The sequence below is a fragment of the Vidua chalybeata genome, chromosome 28, assembly GCF_026979565.1.
Source record: "Vidua chalybeata isolate OUT-0048 chromosome 28, bVidCha1 merged haplotype, whole genome shotgun sequence".
In the NCBI taxonomy this organism is placed as follows: Eukaryota; Metazoa; Chordata; class Aves; order Passeriformes; family Viduidae; genus Vidua; species Vidua chalybeata.
In genome coordinates, this window is record NC_071557.1 from 4,343,427 (window position 1) to 4,370,719 (window position 27,293).

At 49.4% G+C, this 27,293-nt stretch overlaps 1 protein-coding gene across 1 annotated transcript in view; it reads left to right on the plus strand.

The window, feature by feature from the left end:
* Positions 1–27,293, plus strand: part of SNRNP200 (small nuclear ribonucleoprotein U5 subunit 200) — a 71,384-nt gene that overhangs the window by 26,673 nt on the left and 17,418 nt on the right. Inside the window, 22 exon segments of the mRNA XM_053966459.1 lie at positions 714–779; positions 781–852; positions 1,871–2,026; positions 3,567–3,737; positions 4,675–4,868; positions 5,741–5,864; positions 7,071–7,220; positions 8,316–8,426; positions 9,483–9,614; positions 10,207–10,395; positions 11,021–11,218; positions 11,832–11,984; positions 12,679–12,759; positions 13,613–13,696; positions 14,519–14,625; positions 14,717–14,835; positions 16,922–17,076; positions 19,008–19,197; positions 20,909–21,082; positions 22,996–23,156; positions 25,617–25,844; positions 26,796–26,987. Coding sequence (XP_053822434.1) covers positions 714–779; positions 781–852; positions 1,871–2,026; positions 3,567–3,737; positions 4,675–4,868; positions 5,741–5,864; positions 7,071–7,220; positions 8,316–8,426; positions 9,483–9,614; positions 10,207–10,395; positions 11,021–11,218; positions 11,832–11,984; positions 12,679–12,759; positions 13,613–13,696; positions 14,519–14,625; positions 14,717–14,835; positions 16,922–17,076; positions 19,008–19,197; positions 20,909–21,082; positions 22,996–23,156; positions 25,617–25,844; positions 26,796–26,987 — 3,207 coding nt within the window.

Consider the following 27,293-nt stretch of genomic DNA (forward strand, 5'->3'; position numbering starts at 1 on the left):
CCTGACCACCAGAATCAATTTGGAATTGGAAGATTTTGTTTTTCCATGGAATTGTAATGGATAAATTTGAATTTTCCCAATTTTCCAACCCTAAAAAAAATCAGAATTTTCCATTTAGGATGTGGGAATTTTTTAGGATCAGGAAATTTTTATTCCCATTAATTCAGATGTTTCCCATTTTAACACCAGAATCAATTTGGAATTTGAAGCTTTTGTTTTTCCATGGGCTCTTAATGCACAAAAATTGAATTTTCCCACTTTTCCAGCCCTAAAAAATTCAGAATTTTCCATTTAGGATGTGGGAATTTTTTAGGATCAGGGAATTTTTATTCCCATTAATTCAGATTTTTCCCATTTTGAACACCAGACTCAATCTTGAATTTGAAGATTTTCCTTTTCCCTGGAACCTTAATGGATAAATTTGAATTTTCCCAATTTTCCAACCCTAAAAAATTCAGAATTTTCCATTTAGGATATGGGAATATTTAGGATCAGGGAATTTTTATTCCCATTAATTCAGATTTTTCCCATTTTGAACACCAGACTCAATTTGGAATTTGAAGCTTTTGTTTTTCCATGGGCTCTTAATGCACAAAAATTGAATTTTCCCACTTTTCCAACCTGGAAAAACCCCAATTTTCCCCTTTTTTCCCTGGAAAAACCCGGGAATTTTGGACTTCCCCGATGTTCATTTTTCTTTTCTCTCTCCCCAGCAATTGGTTGCTGTGGAGAAACTCCCCAAATACGCCCAGGCTGGATTTGAGGGCTTCAAAACCCTCAAACAGGATCCAGAGCAAACTGTTCCGCGCGGCGCTGGAGAGCGACGAGAACCTGCTGCTCTGCGCCCCCACGGTCAGGGCCCGCACCGGGGGCTTTGGGGGTTTTGGGGTTTTTGGGTGGTTTGGGGTTTTTGGGTGGTTTGGGGTTTTTGGGTGGTTTGGGGTTTTTTGGCGTTAGAGGTGAAAAGTGAATTTAGTGGTGATAAAAGCAGAGGAGGATGATGAGAACCTGCTGCTCTGCGCCCCCACGGTCAGGGCCCGCACCGGGGGGTTTGGGGGTTTTTTTTTGGGATGGATGTGAACTGGGTGACCCTTTTTGGGTGTGGAGAAGCTCAAGGTGTTCCTCAAGGTGGATCTGGGCTTTGGGGCTGGAGAAGCTCAGGGGGTTCCTCAAGGTGGATCTGGGGTTTGGGGATGGAGAACCTCAAGGTGTTCCTCAAGGTGGATCTGGGGTTTGGGGGTCGAAAACCTCAAGATGTTCCCCAAGGTAGATCTGGGGTTTGGGATGGAGAACCTCAGGAGGTTCCTCAAGGTGGATCTGGGGTTTGGAGTGGAGAAGCTCAGGAGGTTCCTCAAGGTGTTCCTCAAGGTGGATCTGGGTTTTGGGATGGAGAAGCTCAGGAGGTTCCTCAAGGTGGATCTGGGCTTTGGGGCTGGAGAACCTCAGGGCATTCGTCAACGTGTTCCTCAAGGTGGATCTGGGGTTTGGGATGGAGAAGCTCAGGAGGTTCCTCACGGTGGATCTGGGGTTTGGGTTGGAGAAGCTCAGGAGGTTCGTCAAGGTGTTCCTCAAGGTGGATCTGGGGTTTGGAGTGGAGAAGCTCAGGGGGTTCCTCAAGGTGTTCCTCAAGGTGGATCTGGGGTTTGGGATGGAGAAACTCAGGAGGTTCCTCAAGGTGGATCTGGGGTTTGGGATGGAGAAGCTCAGGAGGTTCCTCAAGGTGGGTCTGGGCTTTGGGGCTGGAGAACCTCAGGAGGTTCCTCAAGGTGCTCCTCAAGGTGGATCTGGGCTTTGGGGCTGGAGAACCTTGGAGCTGAGAGGATTCCGGGAGTTTTTGGGATTTTTTTGGGACGGGACGTGTCGGTTGCAGGGCGCGGGGAAGACCAACGTGGCGCTGATGTGCATGCTGAGGGAGATCGGCAAACACATCAACATGGACGGCACCATCAACGTGGACGACTTCAAGATCATCTACATCGCGCCCATGAGGTCCCTGGTGCAGGAGATGGTCGGGAGCTTCAGCAAGGTGAGGGCTGACACCCGGCGGGGTGTGGGACCGGGTCCAAGGAGAGGTTTGGGATCGGGTCCCAGGAAATGCTTGGGATCGGGTCCGAGGAGAAGGTTGGGATCAGGTCTGAGGAGAAGTTTGGGATCCGGTCCATGGGGAAGTTTGGGATCAGGTCTGAGGAGATATTTGGGATCAGCTCTGGGGGAAGGTTTGGGATCAGGTCTGAGGAGATGTTTGGGATCAGGTCCCAGGGGAGGTTTGGCATCATTGAGGGGTTTGCGATGAACGGGATCAGATCCCAGGAAAGGTTTGGGGTTGAGTCCAAGGAGAAGATTGGGATCAGGTCTGAGGAGAAGTTTGGGATTGGGTCCCAGGAAATGTTTGGGATCAGGTCTGAGGAGAAGTTTGGGATCAGGTCCATGGGGAAGTTTGGGATCAGGTCCCAGGGGAGGTTTGGCATCATTGAAGGGTTTGGGATGAACGGGATCAGATCCCAGGAAAGGTTTGGGATCAGGTCCAAGGGAAAGTTTGGGATCAGATCCCAAGGAAGGTTTGGGATCAGGTCCCAGGAAAGGTTTGGGATCAGGTCTGAGGAGAAGTTTGGGGTCAGGTCTAAGGGAAGGTTTGGGGTCAGATCCCAGGGAAGGTTTGGGATCGGGTCTGAGGAGAAGTTTGGGATCAGGTCCCAGGGGAAGTTTGGGATCAGGTCTGAGGAAAGGTTTGGGATCAGGTCTGAGGAAAGGTTTGGGATCAGGTCTGGGGAAGGTTTGGGGTCAGGTCTAAGGGAAGGTTTGGGGTCAGATCCCAGGGAAGGTTTGGGATCGGGTCTGAGGAGAAGTTTGGGATCAGGTCCCAGGGGAAGTTTGGGATCAGGTCTGAGGAAAGGTTTGGGATCAGGTCTGAGGAAAGGTTTGGGATCAGGTCTGGGGGAAGGTTTGGGGTCAGGTCTAAGGGAAGGTTTGGGGTCAGATCCCAGGGAAGGTTTGGGATCGGGTCTGAGGAGAAGTTTGGGATCAGGTCCCAGGGGAAGTTTGGGATCAGGTCTGAGGAAAGGTTTGGGATCAGATCCCAGGGAAGGTCTGGGATCGGGTCCAAGGGGAGGTTTGGGATCAGGTCCAAGGGGAGGTTTGGGATCAGGTCCAAGGGGAGGTTTGGGATCAGGTCTGGGGCAAGGTTCGGGATCAGGTCCCAGGGTAAGTTTGGGATCAGGTCTGAGGAAAGGTTTGGGATCAGATCCTAGGGAAGATCTGGGATTGGGTCCAAGGGGAGGTTTGGGATCAGGTCTAGGGGAAGGTTTGGGGTCGGAGCCCCGGGGGGATTTGGGATCGGGTCCAAGGGGAGGTTTGGGATGGGTGGGATTGGATCTGAAGGAAGGTTTGGGATGAATGGGGTCAGATCCAGGTGAGGACATCCAGGTGGGATTTGGGATCTCATCCCAGGGAACACCAGGAGAAGAGGGAACCCCCTCAAAGCACCCCAGGAGAAGTTTGGGGTGGGATTTTGGGGTCCTTCCTCCACGGGAAGATCTCCCCGCGCTCATCCCGCGGCTTTTTCCCAGCGTTTGGCCACCTACGGGATCACGGTGGCCGAGCTGACCGGGGACCACCAGCTGTGCAAGGAGGAGATCAGCGCCACGCAGATCATTGTGTGCACGCCCGAGAAGTGGGACATCATCACCCGCAAGGGCGGCGAGCGCACCTACACCCAGCTGGTGCGGCTGGTCATCCTGGTGAGCTCCTGCCGCCGGCGGGGATGGCGCTCCTCAGGGGAGCTGGGGCCGGGCGCTCCTCGAGGTGCTCCTCAAGGTGGAGGAGCTGGGCTTTGGGCTGGAGAACCTCAAGGTGGAGCTGGGCTTTGGGGTGGAGAACCTCAAGGTGGAGCTGGGGTTTGGGGTGGAGAACCTCAAGGTGGAGCTGGGCTTTGGGGTGGAGAACCTCAAGGTGCTCCTCAAGATGTTCCTCAGGGTGGATCATGGGGTTTGGGGATGGAGAAGGTCAGGAGGTTCTTCAAGGTGTTCCTCAAGATGGGTCTGGGGTTTGGGGTGGAGAACCTCAAGGTGGATCTGGGGTTTGGGGTGGAGAACCTCAAGGTGGGTCTGGGGTTTGGGGTGGAGAACTTCAAGGTGGGTCTGGGGTTTGGAGCTGGACAAGCTCAAGGTGGGTCTGGGGTTTGAGGATGGAGAACCTCAAGGTGCTCCTCAAGGTGGATCTGGGCTTTGGGGTGGAGAACCTCAAGGTGGAGCTGCGGTTTGGGCTGGACAAGCTCAAGGTGGATCAAGGGGTTTGGGGTAGAGAACTTCAAGGTGCTCCTTAAGATGTTCCTCAAGGCAGATCTGGGGTTTGGGGCTGGAAAACCTCAAGGTGGGTCTGGGGTTTGGGGTGGAGAACCTCAAGGTGGATCTGGGGTTTGGGGTGGAGAACCTCAAGGTTCTTGGGGTGGTGAAGCTCAGGAGGTTCCTCAAGGTGTTCCTCAAGGTGGGTCTGGGGTTTGGGGCTGGAGAACCTCAGGAGGTTCCTCAAGGCATTCCGCAAGGTGGGTCTGAGCTTTGGGGCTGGAGAACCTTGGACCTATCCGGGCGTGACACCCGTGGTGGAACCAGCTGAACTTTGTGATGCCACAAATCCCGATCGGGGAGGACAATTCCATGACCTCTCCCCTTCTCCCAGGATGAGATCCACCTCCTCCACGATGACCGCGGGCCCGTGCTGGAGTCACTGGTGGCCAGGGCCATCCGCAACATCGAGATGACGCAGGAGGACGTGCGGCTGGTGGGGCTCAGCGCCACGCTGCCCAACTACGAGGACGTGGCCACCTTCCTGCGGGTGGACCCGGCCAAGGGCTTGTTCTACTTCGACAACAGGTACGGGAGGATCCGGGAGAAGCTTTTCCAGGTGGGATTCCAGGTGGACGTTCGTGGTTGGATTTTTGGCGGCGTCGTTAAAAGCGTTTTTGGGATCTTGGGTTGAGTTGCGTTGGGTTCTCCATGGACTCAGAAGACCAGAGATGAGTTTTCCATCTTCTCCTGATGGATTTCCACGTGGATTTCCATCCAGCCATTTCTTGATCTTTGAGGGCGTCGTTAAAAGCTTTTTTGGGATCTCTGGTTGGATTGGGTTGAGTTGAGTTTTTCCCCATTTTCCATGGATTTTTTTCCCACAAATCCCTGGGGTTTTTTTCCATAAATCCCCCAGATTTTTCCCCCTTTTCCATAGATTTTTTCCATAAATCCCTGGATTTTTTTCCCCCTTTGCCACTGATTTTTTTTCCCCCTTTTCCACGGCTTTTTTCCATCAATCCCCCAGATTGTTTCCATCCATCCCCTGGATTTTTCCCCTTTTTCCATGGATTTTTCCCACAAATCCCCGGATTTTTTCCTCGTTTTCCATTATTTTTTCCCACAAATCCCCGGATTTTTTCCCTGTTTTCCATGGATTTTTTTCCCACAAATCCCCAGATTTTTTCCCCATTTTCCATTATTTTTCCCCACAAATCCCCAGATTTTTTCCCCATTTTCCACGATTTTTCCCCACAAATCCCCGGATTTTTTCCCCTTTTTCCATGGATTTTTTCCCCACAAATCCCCGGATTTTTTCCTTGTTTTCCATTATTTTTCCCCACAAATCCCCAGATTTTTTCCCCGTTTTCCATGGATTTTTCCCCACAAATCCCCGGATTTCTTCCCCGTTTTCCATGGATTTTTCCCCACAAATCCCCGGATTTTCCCCCTCCCAGCTTCCGGCCGGTGCCGCTGGAGCAGACCTACGTGGGCATCACGGAGAAGAAAGCCATCAAGCGCTTCCAGATCATGAACGAGATCGTCTACGAGAAGATCATGGAGCACGCCGGCAAGAACCAGGTCCCACCCCAGCCCCAGCACTGCCTTGATCCCGGGAAAAAAAAATAATGGGATTTTCCCATTTCCCCCCAATTTCCCCCCCATTTCCCCCTATTTTTCCCATTTTTCCCATTTTCCCCCCATTTTCTCCCATTTCCCCCATTTGTTTCCCATTCTTTCCCCATTTTCCTCCATTTTTCCCCATTTTTCCCATTTTTTCCCATTTTCCACCATCTTTTCCCCATTTTCCCCATTTTTTCCCCATTATACCCCATTGTTTTCCCATTTTCCCCCAATTTCCCCCCAGATTTTTTCCCATTTTTTACCCATTTTTTCCAATTTTCCCTCATTTTCTCCCAATTTTTCCCCATTTGATCCCAGGCCGATCCCAGGCCGATCACAGCTCTTTTCCCAGTTTTTTCCAGGCTGATCCCAGTCTGATCCCAGATTTTTTCCCAGACTGATCCCAGCTCTTTTCCCAGTTTCCCCGGGCTGATCCCAGCTCTTTCCCAGTTTTTCCCAGTCTGATCCCAGCTCTTTTCCCAGTTTTCCCCAGGCTGATCCCAGCTCTTCTCCCGGGCTGATCCCAGCTCTTTTCCGCTCTTTTCCCAGTTTTTCCCAGGCCGATCCCAGGCTGATCCCAGCTCTTTTCCCAGTTTTTCCCAGGCTGATCCCAGACTCTTTTCCCAGTTTTTCCCAGGCTGATCCCAGCTCTTTTCCCAGTTTCCCCGGGCTGATCCCAGCTCTTTTCCCAGTTTTTCCCAGGCTGATCCCGGGCTGATCCCAGTTTTTCCCAGTTTTTCCCAGACTCTTTTCCCAGTTTTTCCCAGACTCTTTTCCCAGTTTCTCCCAGGCCGGTCCCGGGCTGATCCCGGTTTTTCCCAGACTCTTTTCCCAGTTTTTCCCAGTCCGATCCTGGGCTGATCCCAGACTCTTTTCCCAGTTTTTCCCAGGCTGATCCCAGCTCTTTTCCCAGTTTCCCCGGGCTGATCCCAGCTCTTTTCCCAGTTTTTCCCAGGCTGATCCCGGGCTGATCCCAGTTTTTCCCAGTTTTTCCCAGACTCTTTTCCCAGTTTTTCCCAGACTCTTTTCCCAGTTTTTCCCAGACTCTTTTCCCAGTTATTCCCAGGCCGATCCCAGTTTTTCCCAGACTCTTTTCCCAGTTTCTCCCAGACTCTTTTCCCAGTTTCTCCCAGGCCGATCCCGGGCTGATCCCGGTTTTTGCAGGTGCTGGTGTTCGTGCACTCGCGGAAGGAGACGGGCAAGACGGCGCGCGCCATCCGGGACATGTGCCTGGAGAAGGACACGCTGGGGCTCTTCCTCAGGGAGGGCTCGGCCTCCACCGAGGTGCTGCGCACCGAGGCCGAGCAGTGCAAGGTGGGCACGGGGGAAATCGGGGAAAAACGGGGGGAAATCGGGAAAAACGGCACGGGAAATAGGGAAAATACAGCGGGGGAAAATCCGGAAAATACAGCAGGGAAAAATTGGGGGAAATTGGGAAAATCTGGCACGGAAAATTGGGAAAATATAGCAGGGAAAAATAAGGAAAATACAGCAGAGAAAACTGGGAAAATACAGCAGGGAAAAATCAGGGAAAACTGGGAAAATACAGCAGGGAAAAATCGGGGAAAATTGGGAAAAATTGGGAAAATCTGGCAGGGAAAATTGGGAAAATCTGGCAGGGAAAAATCAGGGAAAATACAGCACGGAAAAATCAGGGAAATTCAGCAGGGAAAATTGGGAAAATACAGCAGGGAAAAATCAGGGAAATTCAGCAGGGAAAATTGGGAAAATACAGCAGGGAAAAATCAGGGAAAATTGGGAAAAATCAGGAAAATCCAGGAAAATCTGGCAGGGAAAATTGGGAAAAACTGGGGAAATCTGGCAGAGAAAATTTGGGAAAACCAGGAAAATCCGGCAGGAAATTGGGAAAAATTGGGAAAATCTGGCAGGGAAAATTGGGAAAATACAGCAGGGAAAATTAAGGGAAATTGGGAAAAATCGGGAAAATTGGGGAACATGGGGAAATTTTGGAAAGATTTGGGAAAATCGGGGGAAAATTTGGGGAAATCGGGGAAAAAGTGGGAAAAATCTGCAAAAATCGGGGAAGTTTGGGGGAAATTTGGGAAAATTGCAGGGAAATTTGGAACACTGGGAAAAATTAGGAAAATCTGGGAAAAATTGGAAAATTTGGGGAAATTGGGGCGAATTGGGAAGAAATGGGGAAAATTTGGGAAAATCGGGGAAAACTTTGAAAAATCTGGGAAAATTTGGGACAAGTTTGGAAAAATCTGGGAAGATTTGGGAAAATGGAGAAAACTCCTTTGTGGCAAAGTTGGTTGATCTCCCATTCCCGAGGGATTTTTGCCGGACGTGCCACTTGGATTTTTCTACCCCATCCAAGCTCTGCTGATCCCAAATTTTTCCCTTGGAATTTTTTCCTGGAATTCTTGGGGCTGGGTTTTCCTGCAGAACCTGGAGCTGAAGGATCTCCTTCCCTACGGCTTCGCCATCCACCACGCCGGCATGACGCGCGTCGACCGCACCTTGGTGGAGGATCTCTTCGCCGACAAACACATCCAGGTGAGGGCGGAATTCCGGGATCGAATCCCAAAAATTTTTTTGGTTTGGGATGAAATTTGGGATCCTGCTCTGATGTGGAAAAAGGGGATTTTCCTCCAGGAGAAAACGGGAGATGAAAACTGAGGTTTTTGGGTGAAAAAGTGGGAAATGGGAATTCAGGAAAAGCAGATTTTTGGATGGAGGTTCTTGGGTGGGTTTTGGGGTGGATTTGGAGGTTTTTGGTTGAATTTGGAGGTTTTTGGATGAATCTGGAGGTTCCTGGTGGGATTTGAAGGTTCCTGCTGGATCTGATCCCTGGTTTTGGGTGGATTTAGAGGTTCCTAGTTGAATTTTGAGTTTTTCTGATGAATTTGGAGGTTCCTGGTTGGATTTGGAGGTTCCTGGGTGAATTTGGAGGTTTTTAGGTGAATTTGGAAGTTCCTGGTTGGATTTGGAGGTTCCTGGTTGAATTTGGAGGTTCCTGCTGGACCTGCTCCCTGGTTTTGGATGGATTTGGAGGTTCCTGGTTGGATTTGGAGGGTTTTACGTGAATTTGGAGGTTTTTGGTTGGATTTGGAGGTTCCTGGTTGGATTTGGAGGTTTTTGGTTGGATTTGGAGGTTCCTGGTTGGAGTTGGAGGTTTTCGGTTGGATTTGGAGGTTTTTGGATTAATTTGGAAGTTCCTGGTTGGCCTTGGCGGTTCCTGGGTGGATTTGGAGGTTCCTGCTGGACCTGATCCCTGGTTTTGGATGGATTTGGAGGTTCCTGGTTGGATTTGGAGGTTCCTGGTTGGATTTGGAGGTTTTTAGGTGAATTTGGCGGTTCCTGGTTGGATTTGGAGGTTTTTGGTTGGATTTGGAGGTTCCTGGTTGGATTTGGAGGTTTTTGGTTGGATTTGGAGGTTCCTGGTTGGATTTGGAGGTTTTTGGTTGGATTTGGAGGTTTTTGGATTAATTTGGAAGTTCCTGGTTGGCTTTGGAGGTTCCTGGGTGGATTTGGAGGTTCCTGCTGGACCTGATCCCTGGTTTTGGATGGATTTGGAGCTTCCTGCTGGATCTGACCCCAGTTTTCCTGCAGGTCCTGGTGTCCACGGCCACGCTGGCCTGGGGCGTGAACCTGCCGGCGCACACGGTGATCATCAAGGGCACGCAGGTCTACAGCCCGGAGAAGGGGCGCTGGACGGAGCTGGGAGCGCTGGACATCCTCCAGGTGGGACCTGGCAACGTCCCGGGACCCTCCCGGCTTCAAATCCCATCCAGAATCCCAGTTTTGGGGTTTCTCCTTGTTCTTCTTGGTGCCGTGGGGTTGGAGGGGAGGGGGAGAAGTTCCTCAAGAATTCCATGTCCAGATCCTTCCAGATAATTCTGCAAGGATTCCATGCCCAAACCCATGTGAGATACTTCCTCCAGAATTCCTTCCCAAACCCACCTGAGATAATTCTTCAAGATTTCCATGCCCAAACCCACCTGAGATAATCCCTCAAGAATTCCATGCCCAAACCCACCTGAGATAACTCCTCAAGAGCTCCTTGCCCAAACCGACCTGAGATAATTCCTCAAGAATTCCATGCCCACCCACTTGAGATGCTTCCTCCAGAATTCCATGCCCAAACCCACCTGAGATAATCCCTCAAGAATTCCATGCCCAAACCCTGCTGAGATAACTCCTCAATAGCTCCTTGCCCAAACTCACCTGAGGTAATTCCATGCCCAAACCCACCTGAGATAACTCCATGTCCAAACCCACCTGAGATGATCCCTCAAGAATTCCCAGTTCCCTGAGCTGTTTCTCCCTGTTCCAGATGTTGGGCCGTGCCGGGAGGCCCCAGTACGACACGAAAGGAGAAGGAATTCTCATCACTTCCCACGGAGAGCTCCAGTATTACCTGTCCCTGCTCAACCAGCAGCTGCCCATCGAGAGCCAGATGGTGGCCAAGCTCCCGGACATGCTCAACGCCGAGGCCGTGCTGGGGAATGTCCAAAATGCCAAGGTGGGACGAAATTCCAGATTTTCCGTAGGGATTTGTGGCCGTGGTTCTGCTCCCTGAGATAAGTCCATGCCCAAACCATGCAGAGATAATTCCTCAAGAATTCCATGCCCAAACCCACCTGAGATAATTCTTCAAAAATTCCGTGCCCAAACCCTGCAGAGATAATTCCTCAAGAATTCTATGACCAAACCCTGCTGAGATGGCTCCTCAAGAATTCCTTCCCAAACCCTCTTGAGATAATTCCTCAAAAATTCCATGCCCAAACCCACCTGAGATAAATTCCTTGGGAGTTTAGGGAGCAGAAATGCAGATTTATTTGGGAATTATGTACAGGAAAGCAGATTTCCTGGAAAATTTGGAATGAGGAAAACCAGATTTCCTTGGGAACTAGGTACCAGGAAAAGCAGATTTCCTGGGAAGTTGGACACCAGGAAAAGCAGATTTCCTTGGGAATTAGACACCAAAAAAAAGGAGATTTCCTTGGGAATTATGTTCAGGAAAGGCAGATTTCCTTGGGAATTATGTTGAGGAAAAGCAGATTTCCTGGGGAATTTGGGGCTCCCCCGGTGCTTCCCGGCGGTGGCAGGAGCTGCCAGGGCTGACTGAGGATTTGGGAATTGCGTAGGATGCGGTGAACTGGCTGGGCTACACCTACCTGTACATCCGCATGCTGCGCTCGCCGAACCTTTACGGCATCTCCCACGACGAGCTGAAGGCGGATCCGCTCCTGGAGCAGCGGCGCCTCGACCTCGTCCACACGGCGGCCTTGATGCTCGACAAGAACAACCTGGTCAAGTACGACAAGAAAACCGGGAATTTCCAGGTGGGACGGCCAAAAAAATGGGGATTTGTAGGTGGGAAGGGAAAAAATGGGAAATTCTAGGTGGGATGGCCAAAAAAAAGGGTATTTTTAGGTGGGAGGGGAAAAAAAAAGGGGAATTTGTAGGTGGGATGGCAGAAAAAAATGGGGATTTTAGGTGGGAGGTTCCTGTGGGTTTCTCCTGGCCATTCCCGTGGTTTCTCCTGACCATTCCCGTGGTTTATCCTGACTGTTCCCATGGTTTATCCTGACCGTTCCTGTGGTTTATCCCGACCATTCCTGTAGTTTCTCCCAACCATTCCCATGGTTTCTCCCAACCATTCCCATGGTTTATCCCAACTGTTCCTGTGGTTTATCCTGACCCATTCCCATGGTTTATCCCGACTGTTTCTGTGGTTTACCATGACCATTCCTGTGGTTTATCCCAGCTGTTCCTATGGGTTTCTCCTGGCCATTCCTGTGGTTTATCCCAACCATTCCCGTGGTTTATCCCGACTGTTCCCGTGGTTTATCCCGACCGTTCCCGTGGTTTATCCTGACCATTCCCATGGTTTATCCTGCCCATTCCCGTGGTTTATCCTGACCGTTCCCGCCCTTTTCCCGGCTGTCCCGGCAGGTGACGGAGCTGGGCCGCATCGCCAGCCATTACTACATCACCAACGAGACGGTGCAGACGTACAACCAGCTGCTGAAACCCACCCTGAGCGAGATCGAGCTCTTCCGCGTCTTCTCCCTGTCCTCGGAGTTCCGCAACATCACCGTGCGCGAGGTAGGGAACGGGCAACACCCAACACCCAACGTCCAACATCAAACACCCAACGTCCAACATCAAACACCCAACAACAGCCATCAGCCATCACCCAACAACACACAACAGCCGTCACCCAACACCCATCACCCAATGTCAAACACCCAACACCCAAGTGCTGAAACCCACCCTGAGTGAAATCGAGCTCTTCCAGGCATGGGAATGGGCAATGCTCAACACCCAACACTCAACACCCAGTGTCCAACAGCGCTCACCCAAAAACACCCAACAGCCATCACCCATCACCCAACAGCCAGCACCCAACAGCCCCCAACAGCTATCACCCAACACTCAACACCCAGTGTCCAACAGCGCTCACCCAAAAACACCCAACACCCATCACCCATCACCCAACACCAAACAGCCATCACACAACAAACATCACCCAGCATCAAACAGCCATCACCCAACACCCAAGTGCTGAAACCCACCCTGAGTGAGATCGAGCTCTTCTGGGCACGGGTCCGGGCTCAACGGGCCCAAAACCCAACACTCAACACCCAATGTCCAACAGCCCATACCCAACACCCAACAACACCCAACATCACCCAACAACACCCAACAATACCCAACAGCCATCACCCAACACCCAACAACACCCAACATCACCCAACATCACCCAACATCACCCATCAGCCATCCCTGTTTCCCCCAGGAGGAGAAGCTGGAGCTGCAGAAACTTCTGGAGCGAGTCCCGATCCCGGTGAAGGAGAGCATCGAGGAGCCCAGTGCCAAGGTGAGCCCTGCTGGGAATTCCCGGTGGGAATTCTGCTCTCTTCCCTCTCTGGGATGTCCTGGACGGGGCTGGGAAGCTCCGAGAGATCCAGGAGATCCGTGGGATTGGGGAAAAAGGAAATTTCCTTGGGAATGAGGATCGGGGAAAAGCAGCTTTTCTGGGAAATTTGGGAACAGGAAAAACAGATTTCCCAGGAATTTGGGAACAGAAAAAGGAGATTTCCAGGGAAATTGGGGAACAGGAAAAGGAGATTTCCCAGGAAATTTGGCAACAGGAAAAGCAGATTTCCTGGGAAATTTGGGAACAGGAAAAGCAGATTTCCTGGGAAATTTGGGAACAGGAAAAGGAGATTTCCCGGGAATTTGGGAACAGGAAAAGGAGATTTCCCAGGAAATTTGGCAACAGGAAAAGCAGATTTCCTGGGAAATTTGGGAACAGGAAAAGCAGATTTCCTGGGAAATTTGGCACAAGGTAAAGCAGCTTTTCCAAGGATTTGGCACCAGGAAAAGGAAATTCTCTTGGGAATTTTGTACCAGGAAAAGGAAATTCTCTTGGGAATTAGGAACCAGGAAAAGCAGTTTCCTTGGAAATTTGGCACCAGGAAAAGCAGTTTTCATGGAAAATTAGGAACATGGAAAAGGAGATTTCCTTGGGAATAAGGAGCCAAGAAAAGCAGCTTTCATGGAAAATCAGGAACCAGGAAAAGAAGCTTTCCTGGGAAAATTGGGAGCAGGAAAAGCAGCTTTCATGGGAAATTTGGAATGAGGAAAAGGAGATTTCCTTGGGAATTAAGCTCCAGGCAAAGCAGCTTTCCCGGGATATTCCCTGAGAGCTTTTCCATGGCTGTTCCCAGATCAACGTCCTGCTCCAGGCCTTCATCTCGCAGCTGAAGCTGGAGGGCTTCGCCCTCATGGCCGACATGGTCTACGTCACCCAGGTGAGCCGGGAATTCCTTCAGAATTCCCAGTGGGATTGGTGAGGGGCTGGGATGGAATTCCCAGAGCAGCTGGGATCCCTGGAAATGTCCCCAAGACCAGGATGGAGCCACCTGGGACAGTGGAAAGTCTGGGACCTGTGGTGGCACTGGGAGAACCTTGGTGTCCCTTCAAAGCCAAAACATTCCATGGTTCCATGTGGAGATCTAGGCGGGATTTTGGGAAGAAATATTGGGAGAGGGGCTGGGATGGAATTCCCAGAGAAGCTGTGGCTGCCCCATCCCTGGAAAAGTCCAAGGGCAAGTTGGAGCCACCTGATTCAGTGGAAAATGTCCCTGCCCATGGTGGGACCAGATGAGCTTTAAGGTTCCTTCCAACACAAAGCATTCCATGGTTCCATGTGGAGATTTAGGTGGGATTTTGGGAAGGGATTTTTCCCTTTGAGGGGCTGGGATGGAATTCCCAAAGGACCTGGGATCCCAGGAATTGTCCAAGATCAGGTTGGAGCCACCTGGGACAGTGGAAAGTGGGACCCGTGGTGGCACTGGGAGAACCTTGGTGTTCCTTCAAAGCCAAAACATTCCATGGTTCCATGTGGAGATCTAGGCGGGATTTTGGGAAGAAATATTGGGAGAGGGGCTGGAATGGAATTCCCAAAGGACCTGGGATCCCTGGAAGTGTCCAAGGCCAACCACCAGTTGTGGTGACACCGCTTGGGATTTTGGGTCATTCCCACCCCAAAGCCCTCCAGGCTGGCACGCGGGGTGGGATGGGAATTTGGGAATGTCCCGGACGCGCCCCCAAATCCCTTCCGTGTCGCGCAGTCGGCCGGGAGGCTGATGAGAGCCATCTTTGAGATCGTCCTGAACCGCGGCTGGGCCCAGCTCACCGACAAGACGCTCAACCTCTGCAAGATGATCGACAAGCGCATGTGAGCCCCGGCCCCGCGGAATTCCCCGCGGAATTCCCCGGAATCCCCGCCGTTCCCGGTGTCCCCTGAGCCGCCCGCCTTGTCCCCGCAGGTGGCAGTCCATGTGTCCCCTGCGCCAGTTCAAGAAGCTGCCCGAGGAGGTGGTGAAGAAGATCGAGAAGAAGAACTTCCCCTTCGAGCGCCTCTACGACCTCAACCACAACGAGATCGGTGCCGAAACGGGGGGAAATCGCCCAAATCCAGGCTGGGGAGGGGTTTGGGATTGTGGCACGGGAGAATCCCCTGAGTTCGGGCTAAAATCCCCAGAATTTGGGCTAAAATCCCCCAAATTCAGGTTAAAATCCCCTAAATTCAGGCTAAAATCCCCCAAATTTGGGCTAAAATCCCCAAAATCCAGGTTAAAATCCCCTAAGTTCAGGCTAAAATCCCCCAAATTTGGGCTAAAATCCCCAAAATCCAGGTTAAAATCCCCTAAATTCAGGCTAAAATCCCCCAAATTTGGGCTAAAATCCCCAAAATCCAGGTTAAAATCCCCTGAATCAAGACTAAAACCCCTGAATTCAGGGTAAAATCCCCAAAATTTGGGCTAAAATCCCCAAAATCCAGGCTGGGGTGGGGTTTGGGATTATGGCATGGGAGAATCCCCTGAATTCAGGTTAAAATCCTCTGAATTTGGGCTAAAATCCCCAAAATTTGGGCTAATATCCCCCAAATACAAGTTAAAATCCCCAAAATTCAGGCTAAAATCCCCAAAATTCAGGCTAAAATCCCCCAAATTTGGGCTAAAATCCCCAAAATCCAGGCTGGGGAGGGGTTTGGGATTGTGGCACGGGAGAATCCCCTGAGTTCAGGCTAAAATCCCCAGAATTTGGGCTAAAATCCCCTAAATTCAGGTTAAAGTCCCCCAAATTGAGGCTAAAATCCCCAAAATTTGGGCTAAAATCCCCAAAATCCAGGCTAAAATCCCCAAAATCCAGGCTGGGGAGGGGTTTGGGATTATGGCATGGGAGAATCCCCTGAATTGAGGCTAAAATCCCCTGAATTTGGGCTAAAATCCCCCGAATCCAGGTTAAAATCCCCTAAATTTGGGCTAAAATAATCCCCCAAATTTGGGCTAAAATCCCCTAAATTCGGGCGAAAATCCCCAAAATCCGGGCTGGGAGGGGTTTGGGATTATGGCATGGGAGAATCCCCTGAATTCAGGCTAAAATCCCCTGAATTTGGGCTAAAATCCCCAAAATTTGGGCTAAAACACCCCAAATCCAGGTTAAAATCCCCTAAATTCAGGCTAAAATAATCCCCAAAATTCAGGCTAAAATAATCCCCAAAATTTGGGCTAAAATCCCCTAAATTTGTGCTCAAATCCCCAAAATCCAGGCTGGGGAGGGGTTTGGGATTATGGCATGAGAGAATCCCCTGAATTCAGGCTAAAATCCCCCAAATCTGGGTTAAAATCTCCTGAATTTGGACTAAAATCCCCTAAATTTGGGATAAAACCCACTGAATCCAGACTAAAATCCCCTAAATTCAGGCTAAAATCCCCCAAATCCTGGTCTAGATGAGATTTTGCGAAAAAATTCTTTGTTTTGAGGGTGGCGAATTTCTCCAGGATTTTCCCTCAAAAATGAGGAATTTTCCCTCAGAAATGGGGAATTTTCCCTCAGAAATCGAGGAATTTCACTCAGGACTGGGGAAATTTCTCCAGGAATTTCCTTCAGAAATGGAGGAATTTTCCCTCAGAAATGGGGGAATTTCTCCAGGATTTTCCCTCAGAAATGGGGGCATTTCCCTCAGAAATGAGGGAATTTCTCCAGGATTTTCCCTCAGATATTGGGGATTTTCCCTCAGAAATGGGGAATTTTCCCTCAGAAATGGGAGAATTTCTCCAGGATTTCTCCTAGGAAATTGGGAAATTTCACTCAGAAATGGGGTAATTTCTCCAGGATTTTCCCTCAGAAATGGGGAATTTCCCCTCAGAATTGGGGTAATTTCTCCAGGATTTTCCCTCAGAAATGGGGAATTTTCCCTCTGAAATAGGGAATTTTCCCTCAGAAATGGGAGATTTCCCCTCAGAACTGGGGGAATTTCTCCAGGAATTTCCCTTAGAAATTGGGGATTTTCCCTCAGAAATTGGGGGAATTTCTCCAGAAATTGGGGATTTCCTTTCAGAAATGGGATAATTCCTCCAGAAATTTCTCAGAGTGTCTGGAGCAGAGGCCTCCCCCTCGGAATCCCGCTTTTTTTGGGATCCTCCCTGTCCCCATCCCTTATGTTTTATTTCCCGCTCCCCTCGCAGGAGAGCTGATCCGGATGCCGAAAATGGGGAAAACCATCCATAAATACGTGCACCTGTTCCCCAAGCTGGAGCTGTCCGTGCACCTGCAGCCCATCACGCGCTCCACGCTCAAGGTGGAGCTCACCATCGCGCCCGACTTCCAGTGGGACGAGAAGGTGGGAAATCCGGGATTGTGGAAAGAGTGAGGGGAAATGGGGGGATTTGGGGTTGGGGTGGAAATTGTGAGGGGAAACGGGGGATTTGGGGGTGGGGGGTGGAAATTGTGAGGGGAAACGGGGGATTTGGGGGTTAGGGTGGAAATTGTGAGGGGAAACGGGGGATTTGGGGTTAGGGTGGAAATTGTGAGGGGAAATGGGAGATTTTGGGGTTAGGGTGGAAATTGTGAGGGGAAATGGGGGATTTTGGGAATGGAGGGTGGAAATCATGAGGGGAAATGGGGGATTTTGGGGTGGGGGGTGGAAATTGTGAGGGGAAACGGGGGATTTGGGGGTTAGGGTGGAAATTGTGAGGGGAAACGGGGGATTTTGGGGTGGGGGGTGGAAATTGTGAGGGGGAATGGGGAATTCTGGGCCTGGGGTGTGGAAATTGAGGGGAAAAGGGGAATTCTGAGCCTGGGGTGTGGAAATCATGAGGGAAAATGGGGGATTTGGGAATGGAGGGTGGGAATTGCGAGGTAAATGGGGGATTTTTGGAATGGGGTGGGGGTGGAAATTGTGAGGGGGAATGGGGAATTTTGGGAATGGAGGGTGGAAATCATGAGGGAAAATGGGGGATTTTTTGAAATGTTGGGGTGGGAATCGTGAGGGGAAAATGTGGAATTCTGGGCCTGGGGTGTGGAAATCATGAGGGAAAATGGGGGATTTTTGGAATGGAGTTGGGGTGGAAATTGTGAGGGGAAATGGGGGATTTTGGGCCTGGGGTGTGGAAATTATGAGGGGAAAATGCCCTGATTGGGGGGAAAAGGGGGAATTTTGGGGCTGGATTGTGGAAATTGTGAGGGGAAATGGGGGATTTGGGGGTGGGGGGTGGAAATAGTGAGGGGAAATGGGGGATTTTTTGAAATGTGGGGGTGGAAATCATGAGGGAAAATGGGGAATTCTGGGCCTGGGGTGTGGAAATCATGAGGGAAAATGGGGGATTTTTGGAATGGAAATTGTGAGGGAAAAGGAGGGAAATGTGAGGGAAATGGAGGGAAATGGAAATTGGAGTGGAAATTGTGAGGGAAAATGGGGGATTTTTGGAATGAGGGGGTGGAAATTGTGAGGGAAAATGAGGATTTTGGGAATGGAGGGTGGAAAATGTGAAGGAAAATGGGGAATTCTGGGCCTGGGGTGTGGAAATTATGAGGGGAAAATGCCCTCATTGGGTGGGAAAAAGGGGATTTATGGGGCTGGGATGTGGAAATTGTGAGGGAAAATGGGGAATTCTGGGGGTGGGGGAGTGGAAATCGTGAGGGAAAATTTCCTGCTTGGAGGCGAAAATGGGATTAATGGGTGCTGGATTTTGAAAATCATGAGGGGAAAATGCCCTGATTTGAGGAAAAAGGGGGATTTTGGGGCCTAATTGTGAAAATCATGAGGGAAAATGGGGGATTTTGCGGGTGAGGTGTGGAAATTGTGAGGGAAAATGGGGAATTCTGTGGCTGGGATGTGGAAATTACGAGGGGAAAATGCCCTGATTGAGGGGAAAAAGGGGGAAATTTAGGGCTGGATTGTGAAAATCATGCGGAAAAATGGGGAATTCTGGAGGTGAGGGTAGAAATCATGAGGGAAAATTCCCTTTTTGGGGGAAAAATGGGATTTATGGGCTGGGGGTGGAAATCGTGAGGGAAAAGGGGGGATTTTGGGGCTGGGACGTGAAAATCATGAGGGGAAAATGCCCTGATTGAGGGTGAAAATGGGATTTATGTTGCAAGATTGTGAAAATCATCAGGGAAAATGTGCAAAACCAGAAAATCTGGGGTTTGGTTTTAAAAAACCACGTGGCAAAACACGATACTGGGACAAAAAGGAGCCACTTTGGGGCCGGAACACTTAGAATTGTGAGGGGACAGGGAATTGAGAATTTCTCCTTTTTTTTTTTCCAGGTTCACGGCTCCTCTGAGGCTTTCTGGATCCTGGTGGAGGACGTGGACAGCGAGGTGATCCTGCACCACGAATATTTCCTGCTCAAGGCCAAATATGCCCAGGATGAGCACCTGGTGACATTTTTTGTGCCTGTCTTCGAGCCCCTGCCCCCCCAGTATTTCATCCGGGTGGTGTCCGACCGCTGGCTCTGTGAGTGCCCTTTTTCCTGGGTTTATTCCTGCTTTTATTCCTGTTTTCTTCTGCTTTTATTCCTGTTTTTTTCTGCCTTTATTCCTCTTTTTTTCTGCTTTTATTCCTCTTTTTTTCTGCTTTTATTTCTGGTTTTTCCTGGGATTTTTCTGGGTTTTTCTTGGTTTTATTTCTGTTTTTCCCTGGGCTTTATTCCTGGCTTTTCCTGGGTTTATCCCTGGTTTTTCCTGGGGTTTATTCCAGCTTTTATAGCTCTGTGAGTGCTCCTCTTCCTGGTTTTATTCCTGGTTTATATTCCAGTTTTTTCCTGGAGTTTATTCCTGGTTTTTTCCTGGGTTTATTCCAGATTTTAAGGTTCTTAGAGTGCCCCTTTTCCTGGGTTTATTCCTGGTTTTTCCTGGCATTTATTCCTGGTTTTTCGTGGGGTTTATTCCTGGTTTTTCGTGGGGTTTATTCCTGGTTTTTCTTGGGGTTTATTCCTTTTTTTTTTCCCTGGTGTTTATTCCTGTTTTTTCTGTGGTTTATTCTGGGTTTTATAGCTTTATGAGTACCTCTTTATTGGGTTTTATTCCTGGCTTTTCCTGGGACTTTTTATCCCTTCTCCCAGAGCTTTGGGATTCCAGGTCTATCCCCTCTCCCAAACCTTTGGAGTCTGTTTTTTTCCCCTATTCCCAAACCTTTGGAATTCCAGATTCATCCCTATTCCCAAACCTTTGGAATTCCAGATTTATCCCTATTCCCAAACCTTTGGACTCTGTTTTTTATCCCTATTCCCAAACCTTTGGAATCTGTTTTTTATCCCTATTCCCAGAGTGTTGGAGTCTGTTTTTTAACCTATTCCCAAACCTTTGGAATTCCAGATTTATCCCTATTCCCAAACCTTTGGAATTCCAGATTTATCCCTATTCCCAAACCTTTGGGATTCTGGGTTTATCCCTTCTCCAAAACCTTTAAAATTCCAGACTTATCCCCTCTCCCAAACCTTTGGAATCTGTTTTTTATCCTTCGGAATCTGGTTTTTATCCCTATTCCCAAACCTTTGGAATCTGATTTTTATCTCCTCTCCCAAACCTTTGGAATCTGTTTTTTATCCCTATTCCCAAACCTTTGGAATCTGTTTTTTATCCCTATTCCCAGAGTGTTGGAATCTGGTTTTTTTCCATATTCCCAAACCTTTGGGATTCTGGGTTTATCCCTTCTCCAAAACCTTTAAAATTCCAGATTTATCCCCTCTCCCAAACCATTGGAATCTGGTTTTTATCCTTTGGAATCCAGTTTTTATCCCTGTTCCCAAACCTTTGGAATTTGATTTTTATCTCCTCTCCCAAACCTTTGGAATCTGTTTTTTATCCTTCGGAATCTGGTTTTTATCCCTATTCCCAAACCTTTGGAATCTGATTTTTATCCCCTCTCCCAAACCTTTGGAATCTGATTTTTATCTCCTCTCCCAAACCTTTGGAATCTGTTTTTAATCCTTTGGAATCTGGTTTTTATCCCCTCTCCCAAACCTTTGGAATCTCTTTTTTATCCCTATTCCCAAACCTTTGGAATTCCAGATTTAACCCCTCACCCAAACCTCCGGAATCCATTTCCCACGCCCTTCCCCTCTTCCCAACCCCACAACCCCACCCCCATCCCTCCACACCTCACCCCCGTGGCAGATCCAGATCCACCCACCTGGAAAATTCCAGGAATTCTTTCCATCCTCCAGCCTGCGAGACCCAACTTCCCGTTTCCTTCCGGCACCTGATCCTTCCGGAGAAATACCCGCCGCCCACGGAGCTGCTGGACCTGCAGCCGCTGCCGGTGTCGGCGCTGCGGAACAGCGCCTTCGAGAGCCTCTACCAGGACAAGTTCCCCTTCTTCAACCCCATCCAGACTCAAGGTGGGCCTTCATCCCGCCTGGGTTTCCCGGGATTTGGTGGTTTTGGCGGGAATTTTGGCGCGGTTTGGTGCTGGGTGGGGTTTGTGATGGGTTCGGCGGGTTCTGGGAGTTGTGGTTGAGCCGTGCGCTTATTCCGCGTGGGTTTCGTCTCTCCCAGAGTTTTGGGATCTGTGGATTGTCCAGTCCCAGAGTTTTGGGATCTGTGGTTTATCCCCTCTCCCAGAGTTTTGGGATCAATGGTTTATCATTATTCCAGGAGTTTTGGGATCTGTGGTTTATCCCCTCTCCCAGAGTTTTGGGATCAATGGTTTATCATTATTCCAGGAGTTTTGGGATCTGTGGTTTATCCTGTCCCAGAGTTTTGGGATCTGTGGTTTATCCCCTATTCCAGAGTTTTGGGATCTGTGGTTTATCCCCTATTCCAGAGTTTTGGGATCTGTGGTTTATCATTATTCCAAGAGTTTTGGGATCTTTGGTTTATCCTGTCTTAGAATTCTGGGATCTGTGGTTTATCCCCTATCCCAAAGTTTTGGGATCTGTGGTTTATCCCCTATTCCAGATTTTTGGGATCTGTGGTTTATCCCCTATCCCAGAGTTTTGGGATCTGTGGTTTATCCCCTATTCCAGAGTTTTGGGATCTGTGGTTTATCCCCTATTTCCAGAGTTTTGGGATCAATGGTTTATCATCATTACAAGAGTTTTGGGATCCATGGTTTATCCTGTCCTAGAATTTTGGGATCTGCGGTTTATCCTGTCCCAGAGTTTTGGGATCTGTGGTTTATCCTGTCCTAGAATTTTGGGATCTGTGGTTTATCCCCTATCCCACAGTTTTGGGATCTGTGGTTTATCCCCTCTCCCAGAGTTTTGGGATCAATGGTTTATCATTATTCCAAGAGTTTTGGGATCCGTGTTTTATCCTGTCCCAGAGTTTTGGGATCTGTGGTTTATCCCCTCTCCCAGAGTTTTGGGATCAATGGTTTATCATTATTCCAAGAGTTTTGGGATCTGTGGTTTATCCTGTCCCAGTGTTTTGGGATCTGTGGTTTATCCCCTATTTCCAGAGTTTTGGGATCAATGGTTTATCATTATTCCAAGAGTTTTGGGATCCATGGTTTATCCTGTCCTAGAATTTTGGGATCTGCGGTTTATCCTGTCCCAGAGTTTTGGGATCTGTGGTTTATCCTGTCCTAGAATTTTGGGATCTGTGGTTTATCCCCTATCCCACAGTTTTGGGATCTGTGGTTTATCCCCTCTCCCAGAGTTTTGGGATCAATGGTTTATCATTATTCCAAGAGTTTTGGGATCCGTGTTTTATCCTGTCCCAGAGTTTTGGGATCTGTGGTTTATCCCCTCTCCCAGAGTTTTGGGATCAATGGTTTATCATTATTCCAAGAGTTTTGGGATCCGTGTTTTATCCTGTCCCAGAGTTTTGGGATCTGTGGTTTATCCCCTATTTCCAGAGTTTTGGGATCAATGGTTTATCATTATTCCAAGAGTTTTGGGATCCATGGTTTATCCTGTCCTAGAATTTTGGGATCTGCGGTTTATCCTGTCCCAGAGTTTTGGGATCTGTGGTTTATCCCCTATTTCCAGAGTTTTGGGATCCGTGGTTTATCCTGTCCCAGAGTTTTGGGATCCATGATTTTATCCCCTCTTCCCAGAATTTTGGATCCATGCTTTATGCACCATTCCCAGGGTTTTGGGATCCATGGATTATCCTTATTCCCTGAATTTTGGGATCCATGGATTATCCCACTCCAGAATTTCAGGATCCGTGCTTTATCCCGTCCCAGAATTTTGGGATCCGTCGTTTATCCCTAAAGAGCCTTTCCTGGACCTCCTCTCACTCCAGCTGGATCCTCACCCCATTCCCAAATTTCTTCTTGCCCCTAAACCCACGGGAATTCCCCCAGTGTTCAACACGGTGTACAACAGCGACGACAACGTCTTCGTGGGCGCGCCCACGGGCAGCGGCAAAACCATCTGCGCCGAGTTCGCCATCCTCCGCATGCTCCTCCAGAATTCCGAGGGTCGCTGCGTCTACATCACCCCCATGGAGGCCCTGGCCGAGCAGGTGAACCCCAGGAATTCCCTTGGAGATGGGAATTCCCAACTTCGCCCCTCGTTCCTCCGGGATCGACTCGGGGTTTGCGCGGCGTGATGCTTCTAGGGGTGGATCGCGGGGGGATTTGGTGGGAATTGCCCAATTTTGAGGGGAATTTGGTGGAAATTGTCCCATTTTGAGGAGAATTTGGAGGGAATTGTCCCATTTTGAGGAGAATTTGGTGGGAATTGCCCCATTTTGAGGTGAATTTGGTGGGAATTGCCTCAGTTTGGTGGGAATTGTCCCAATTTGAGGTGAATTTGGTGGGAATTGCCTCAGTTTGGTGGGAATTGCCTCAATTTGAGAAGAATTTGGTGGGAATTATTTCAATTTGGTGGGACTTGCCCAATTTTGAGGGGAATTTAGTGGGAATTGCCTCAGTTTGGAGGGAATTGTCCCAGTTTGAGGGAAACATGAGGGGAATTGCCCCATTTTGAGGGGAATTTGGTGGGAATTGCCTCAATTTGGAGGGAATTGTCCCAGTTTGAGGGAAACATGAAGGGGAATTGTCCCATTTTGAGGGGAATTTGGTGGGAATTGCCTCTGTTTGGAGGGAATTGTCCCAGTTTGAGGGAAACATTAGGGGAATTGTCCCATTTTGAGGGGAATTTGGTGGGAATTGTCCCAATTTGAGGGGAATTTGGTGGGAATTGTCCCATTTTGAGGAGAATTTGGTGGGAATTGTCCCATTTTGAGGTGAATTTGGTGGGAATTGCCTCAATTTGGTGGGAATTGCCTCAATTTGGTGGGAATTGCCCCATTTTGAGAGAAACATGAGGGGAATTGTCCCATTTTGAGGGGAACTTGGTGGGAATTGCCTAAATTTGGTGGGAATTGTCCCATTTTGAGGGGAATTTGGAGGGAATTGTCCCATTTTGAGGGGAATTTGGTGGGAATTATTTCAATTTGGTGGGACTTGCCCAATTTTGAGGGGAATTTGGTGGAAATTGTCCCATTTTGAGGAGAATTTGGAGGGAATTGTCCCATTTTGAGGGGAATTTGGTGGGAATTGCCTCAATTTGGTGGGAATTGCCCCATTTTGAGGTGAATTTGGTGGAAATTGTCCCATTTTGAGGAGAATTTGGAGGGAATTGTCCCATTTTGAGGGGAATTTGGTGGGAATTGCCTCAATTTGGTGGGAATTGCCCCATTTTGAAGTGAATTTGGTGGGAATTGCCTCAATTTGGTGGGAATTGCCCCATTTTGAGGTGAATTTGGTGGGAATTGCCTCAGTTTGGTGGGAATTGCCTCAATTTGAGAAGAATTTGGTGGGAATTATTTCAATTTGGTGGGACTTGCCCAATTTTGAGGGGAATTTGGTGGGAATTGCCTCAATTTGGAGGGAATTGTCCCAGTTTGAGGGAAACATGAGGGGAATTGCCCCATTTTGAGGGGAATTTGGTGGGAATTGCCTCAATTTGGAGGGAATTGTCCCAGTTTGAGGGAAACATGAAGGGGAATTGTCCCATTTTGAGGGGAATTTGGTGGGAATTGCCTCTGTTTGGAGGGAATTGTCCCAGTTTGAGGGAAACATTAGGGGAATTGTCCCATTTTGAGGGGAATTTGGTGGGAATTGTCCCAATTTGAGGGGAATTTGGTGGGAATTGTCCCATTTTGAGGAGAATTTGGTGGGAATTGTCCCATTTTGAGGTGAATTTGGTGGGAATTGCCTCAATTTGGTGGGAATTGCCTCAATTTGGTGGGAATTGCCCCATTTTGAGAGAAACATGAGGGGAATTGTCCCATTTTGAGGGGAACTTGGTGGGAATTGCCTAAATTTGGTGGGAATTGTCCCATTTTGAGGGGAATTTGGAGGGAATTGTCCCATTTTGAGGGGAATTTGGTGGGAATTATTTCAATTCGGTGGGACTTGCCCAATTTTGAGGGGAATTTGGTGGAAATTGTCCCATTTTGAGGAGAATTTGGAAGGAATTGTCCCATTTTGAGGTGTATTTGGTGGGAATTGCCTCAATTTGGTGGGAATTGCCCCATTTTGAGGTGAATTTGGTGGGAATTGCCTCAATTTGGTGAGAATTGTCCCAATTTGAGGGGAATTTGGTGGGAATTATTTCAATTTGGTGGGAATTGCCCCATTTTGAGGAGAATTTGGTGGGAATTGCCTCAATTTGGAGGGAATTGTCCCAGTTTGAGGGAAACATGAGGGGAATTGCCCCATTTTGAGGGGAATTTGGTGGGAATTGTCCCAGTTTGAGGGAAATTTGGTGGGAATTGCCTCAATTTGAGGAGAATTTGGTGTGAATTTCCCAAATTTGAGGGAAATATGAGGAGAATTCAGCAGAAGTCACCCCAATTTGAGGGAAATTTGATAGGAATTTGGTGGTTTTGGTGATAACACCACCTCTCCTGTATGAATTCCGGATGAATCCGTTGAGAACCTTGCGGGTTCGAGGCCGATCCCCGTTTCCCCAGGTTTTCATGGATTGGTACGAGAAATTCCAGGAGCGCCTCAACAAGAAGGTGGTGCTGCTCACCGGGGAGACCAGCACGGACCTGAAGCTGCTGGGAAAAGGGAACATCATCATCAGCACCCCGGAAAAGTGGGATATCCTCTCCCGCCGCTGGAAGCAGCGCAAGAACGTCCAGAACGTCAACCTGTTCATCGTGGATGAAGTGCACCTGATCGGGGGCGAGAACGGGGTGAGAATCCTGGGGTTGGGGTGGGGATGGGTCCAGCCCCCAGCGGGAGGTTCCCAGTGGGATTTTGACTTGTTTTGGAGCAGGTTTTCCTGGCGGGAATGGATCTGATGGGGTGGGGTGAGAAGTGTCCGTGCCTTGGGAAGGTCAGAAGGAGTTTCCATGGGGTGTCCTGGGTGGATCTCAGCCAGGAACAGTCCTGATCTTACTCCTGATCTTATTCCTGATCCCACTCCTGATCCCTTTTATGATCCTGTTCCTGATCCTCCTCCTGATCCCATTCCTGATCCTGCTCCTGGTTCCATTTCTGATCCTGGTCCTGTTCCTGATCCCACTCTTGATCCCATTTCTGATCCTGCTCCTGGTCCCTCTCCTGATCCCATTCCTGATCTCACTCCTGATCCCGCTCCTGATCCTATTCCTGATCCCAGTCCTGATCCCATTTTGGATCCTGCTCCTGATCCCATTTCTGATCCCGCTCCTGATCCTATTCCTGATCCCAGTCCTGATCCCATTTTGGATCCTGCTCCTGATCCCATTTCTGATCCTGCTCCTGATCCCATTTCTGATTCCACTCGATCCCGCTCCAGATCCTGCTCCCAATCCCGCTCCTGATTCTGATTCTGTTCCTAATCCCACTCCTGATCCCGCTCCTGATCCCATTCCCAATCCCATTTTCCCCCACAGCCCATGCTGGAGGTGATCTGCTCATGGATCCCAATCCCATTCCTGATCCTGTTTTCCCCACAGCCCGTGCTGGAGGTGATCTGCTCATAGATCCCAATCCTATTCCTGATCCCGTTTTCCCCCACAGCCCGTGCTGGAGGTGATCTGCTCATGGATCCCACTCCTGATCCCGTTCCTGATCCCATTTTCCCCCACAGCCCGTGCTGGAGGTGATCTGCTCACAGATCCCACTCCTGATCCTGTTCCTGATCCCGTTTTCCCCCACAGCCCGTGCTGGAGGTGATCTGCTCGCGCATGCGCTACATCTCGTCGCAGATCGAGCGGCCGATCCGCATCGTGGCGCTGAGCTCGTCGCTGTCCAACGCCAAGGACGTGGCGCACTGGCTGGGCTGCAGCGCCACCGCCACCTTCAACTTCCACCCCAACGTGCGCCCCGTGCCCCTGGAGCTGCACATCCAGGTAGGGATGGGAATGGCCAGGATTCTTGGAAGAATCCCTTGGGATTGTTGGGAATCCTTGGCCATAATCCCTTAGGATTGTTGGTCATTCTTGGCCAATTAATTCTTGGCCGTGATCCCTTGGGATCATTGGGAACCCTTGGCCATGATCCTTTGGGATCATTGGTAATCCTTGGCCATAATCCGTTGGGATCGTTGGGAATTCTTGGGCGATTAATTCTTGGCCGTGATCCCTTGGGATCATTGGGAACCCTTGGCCACAATCCTTTGGGATCATTGGTAATCCTTGGCCATAATCCATTAGGAT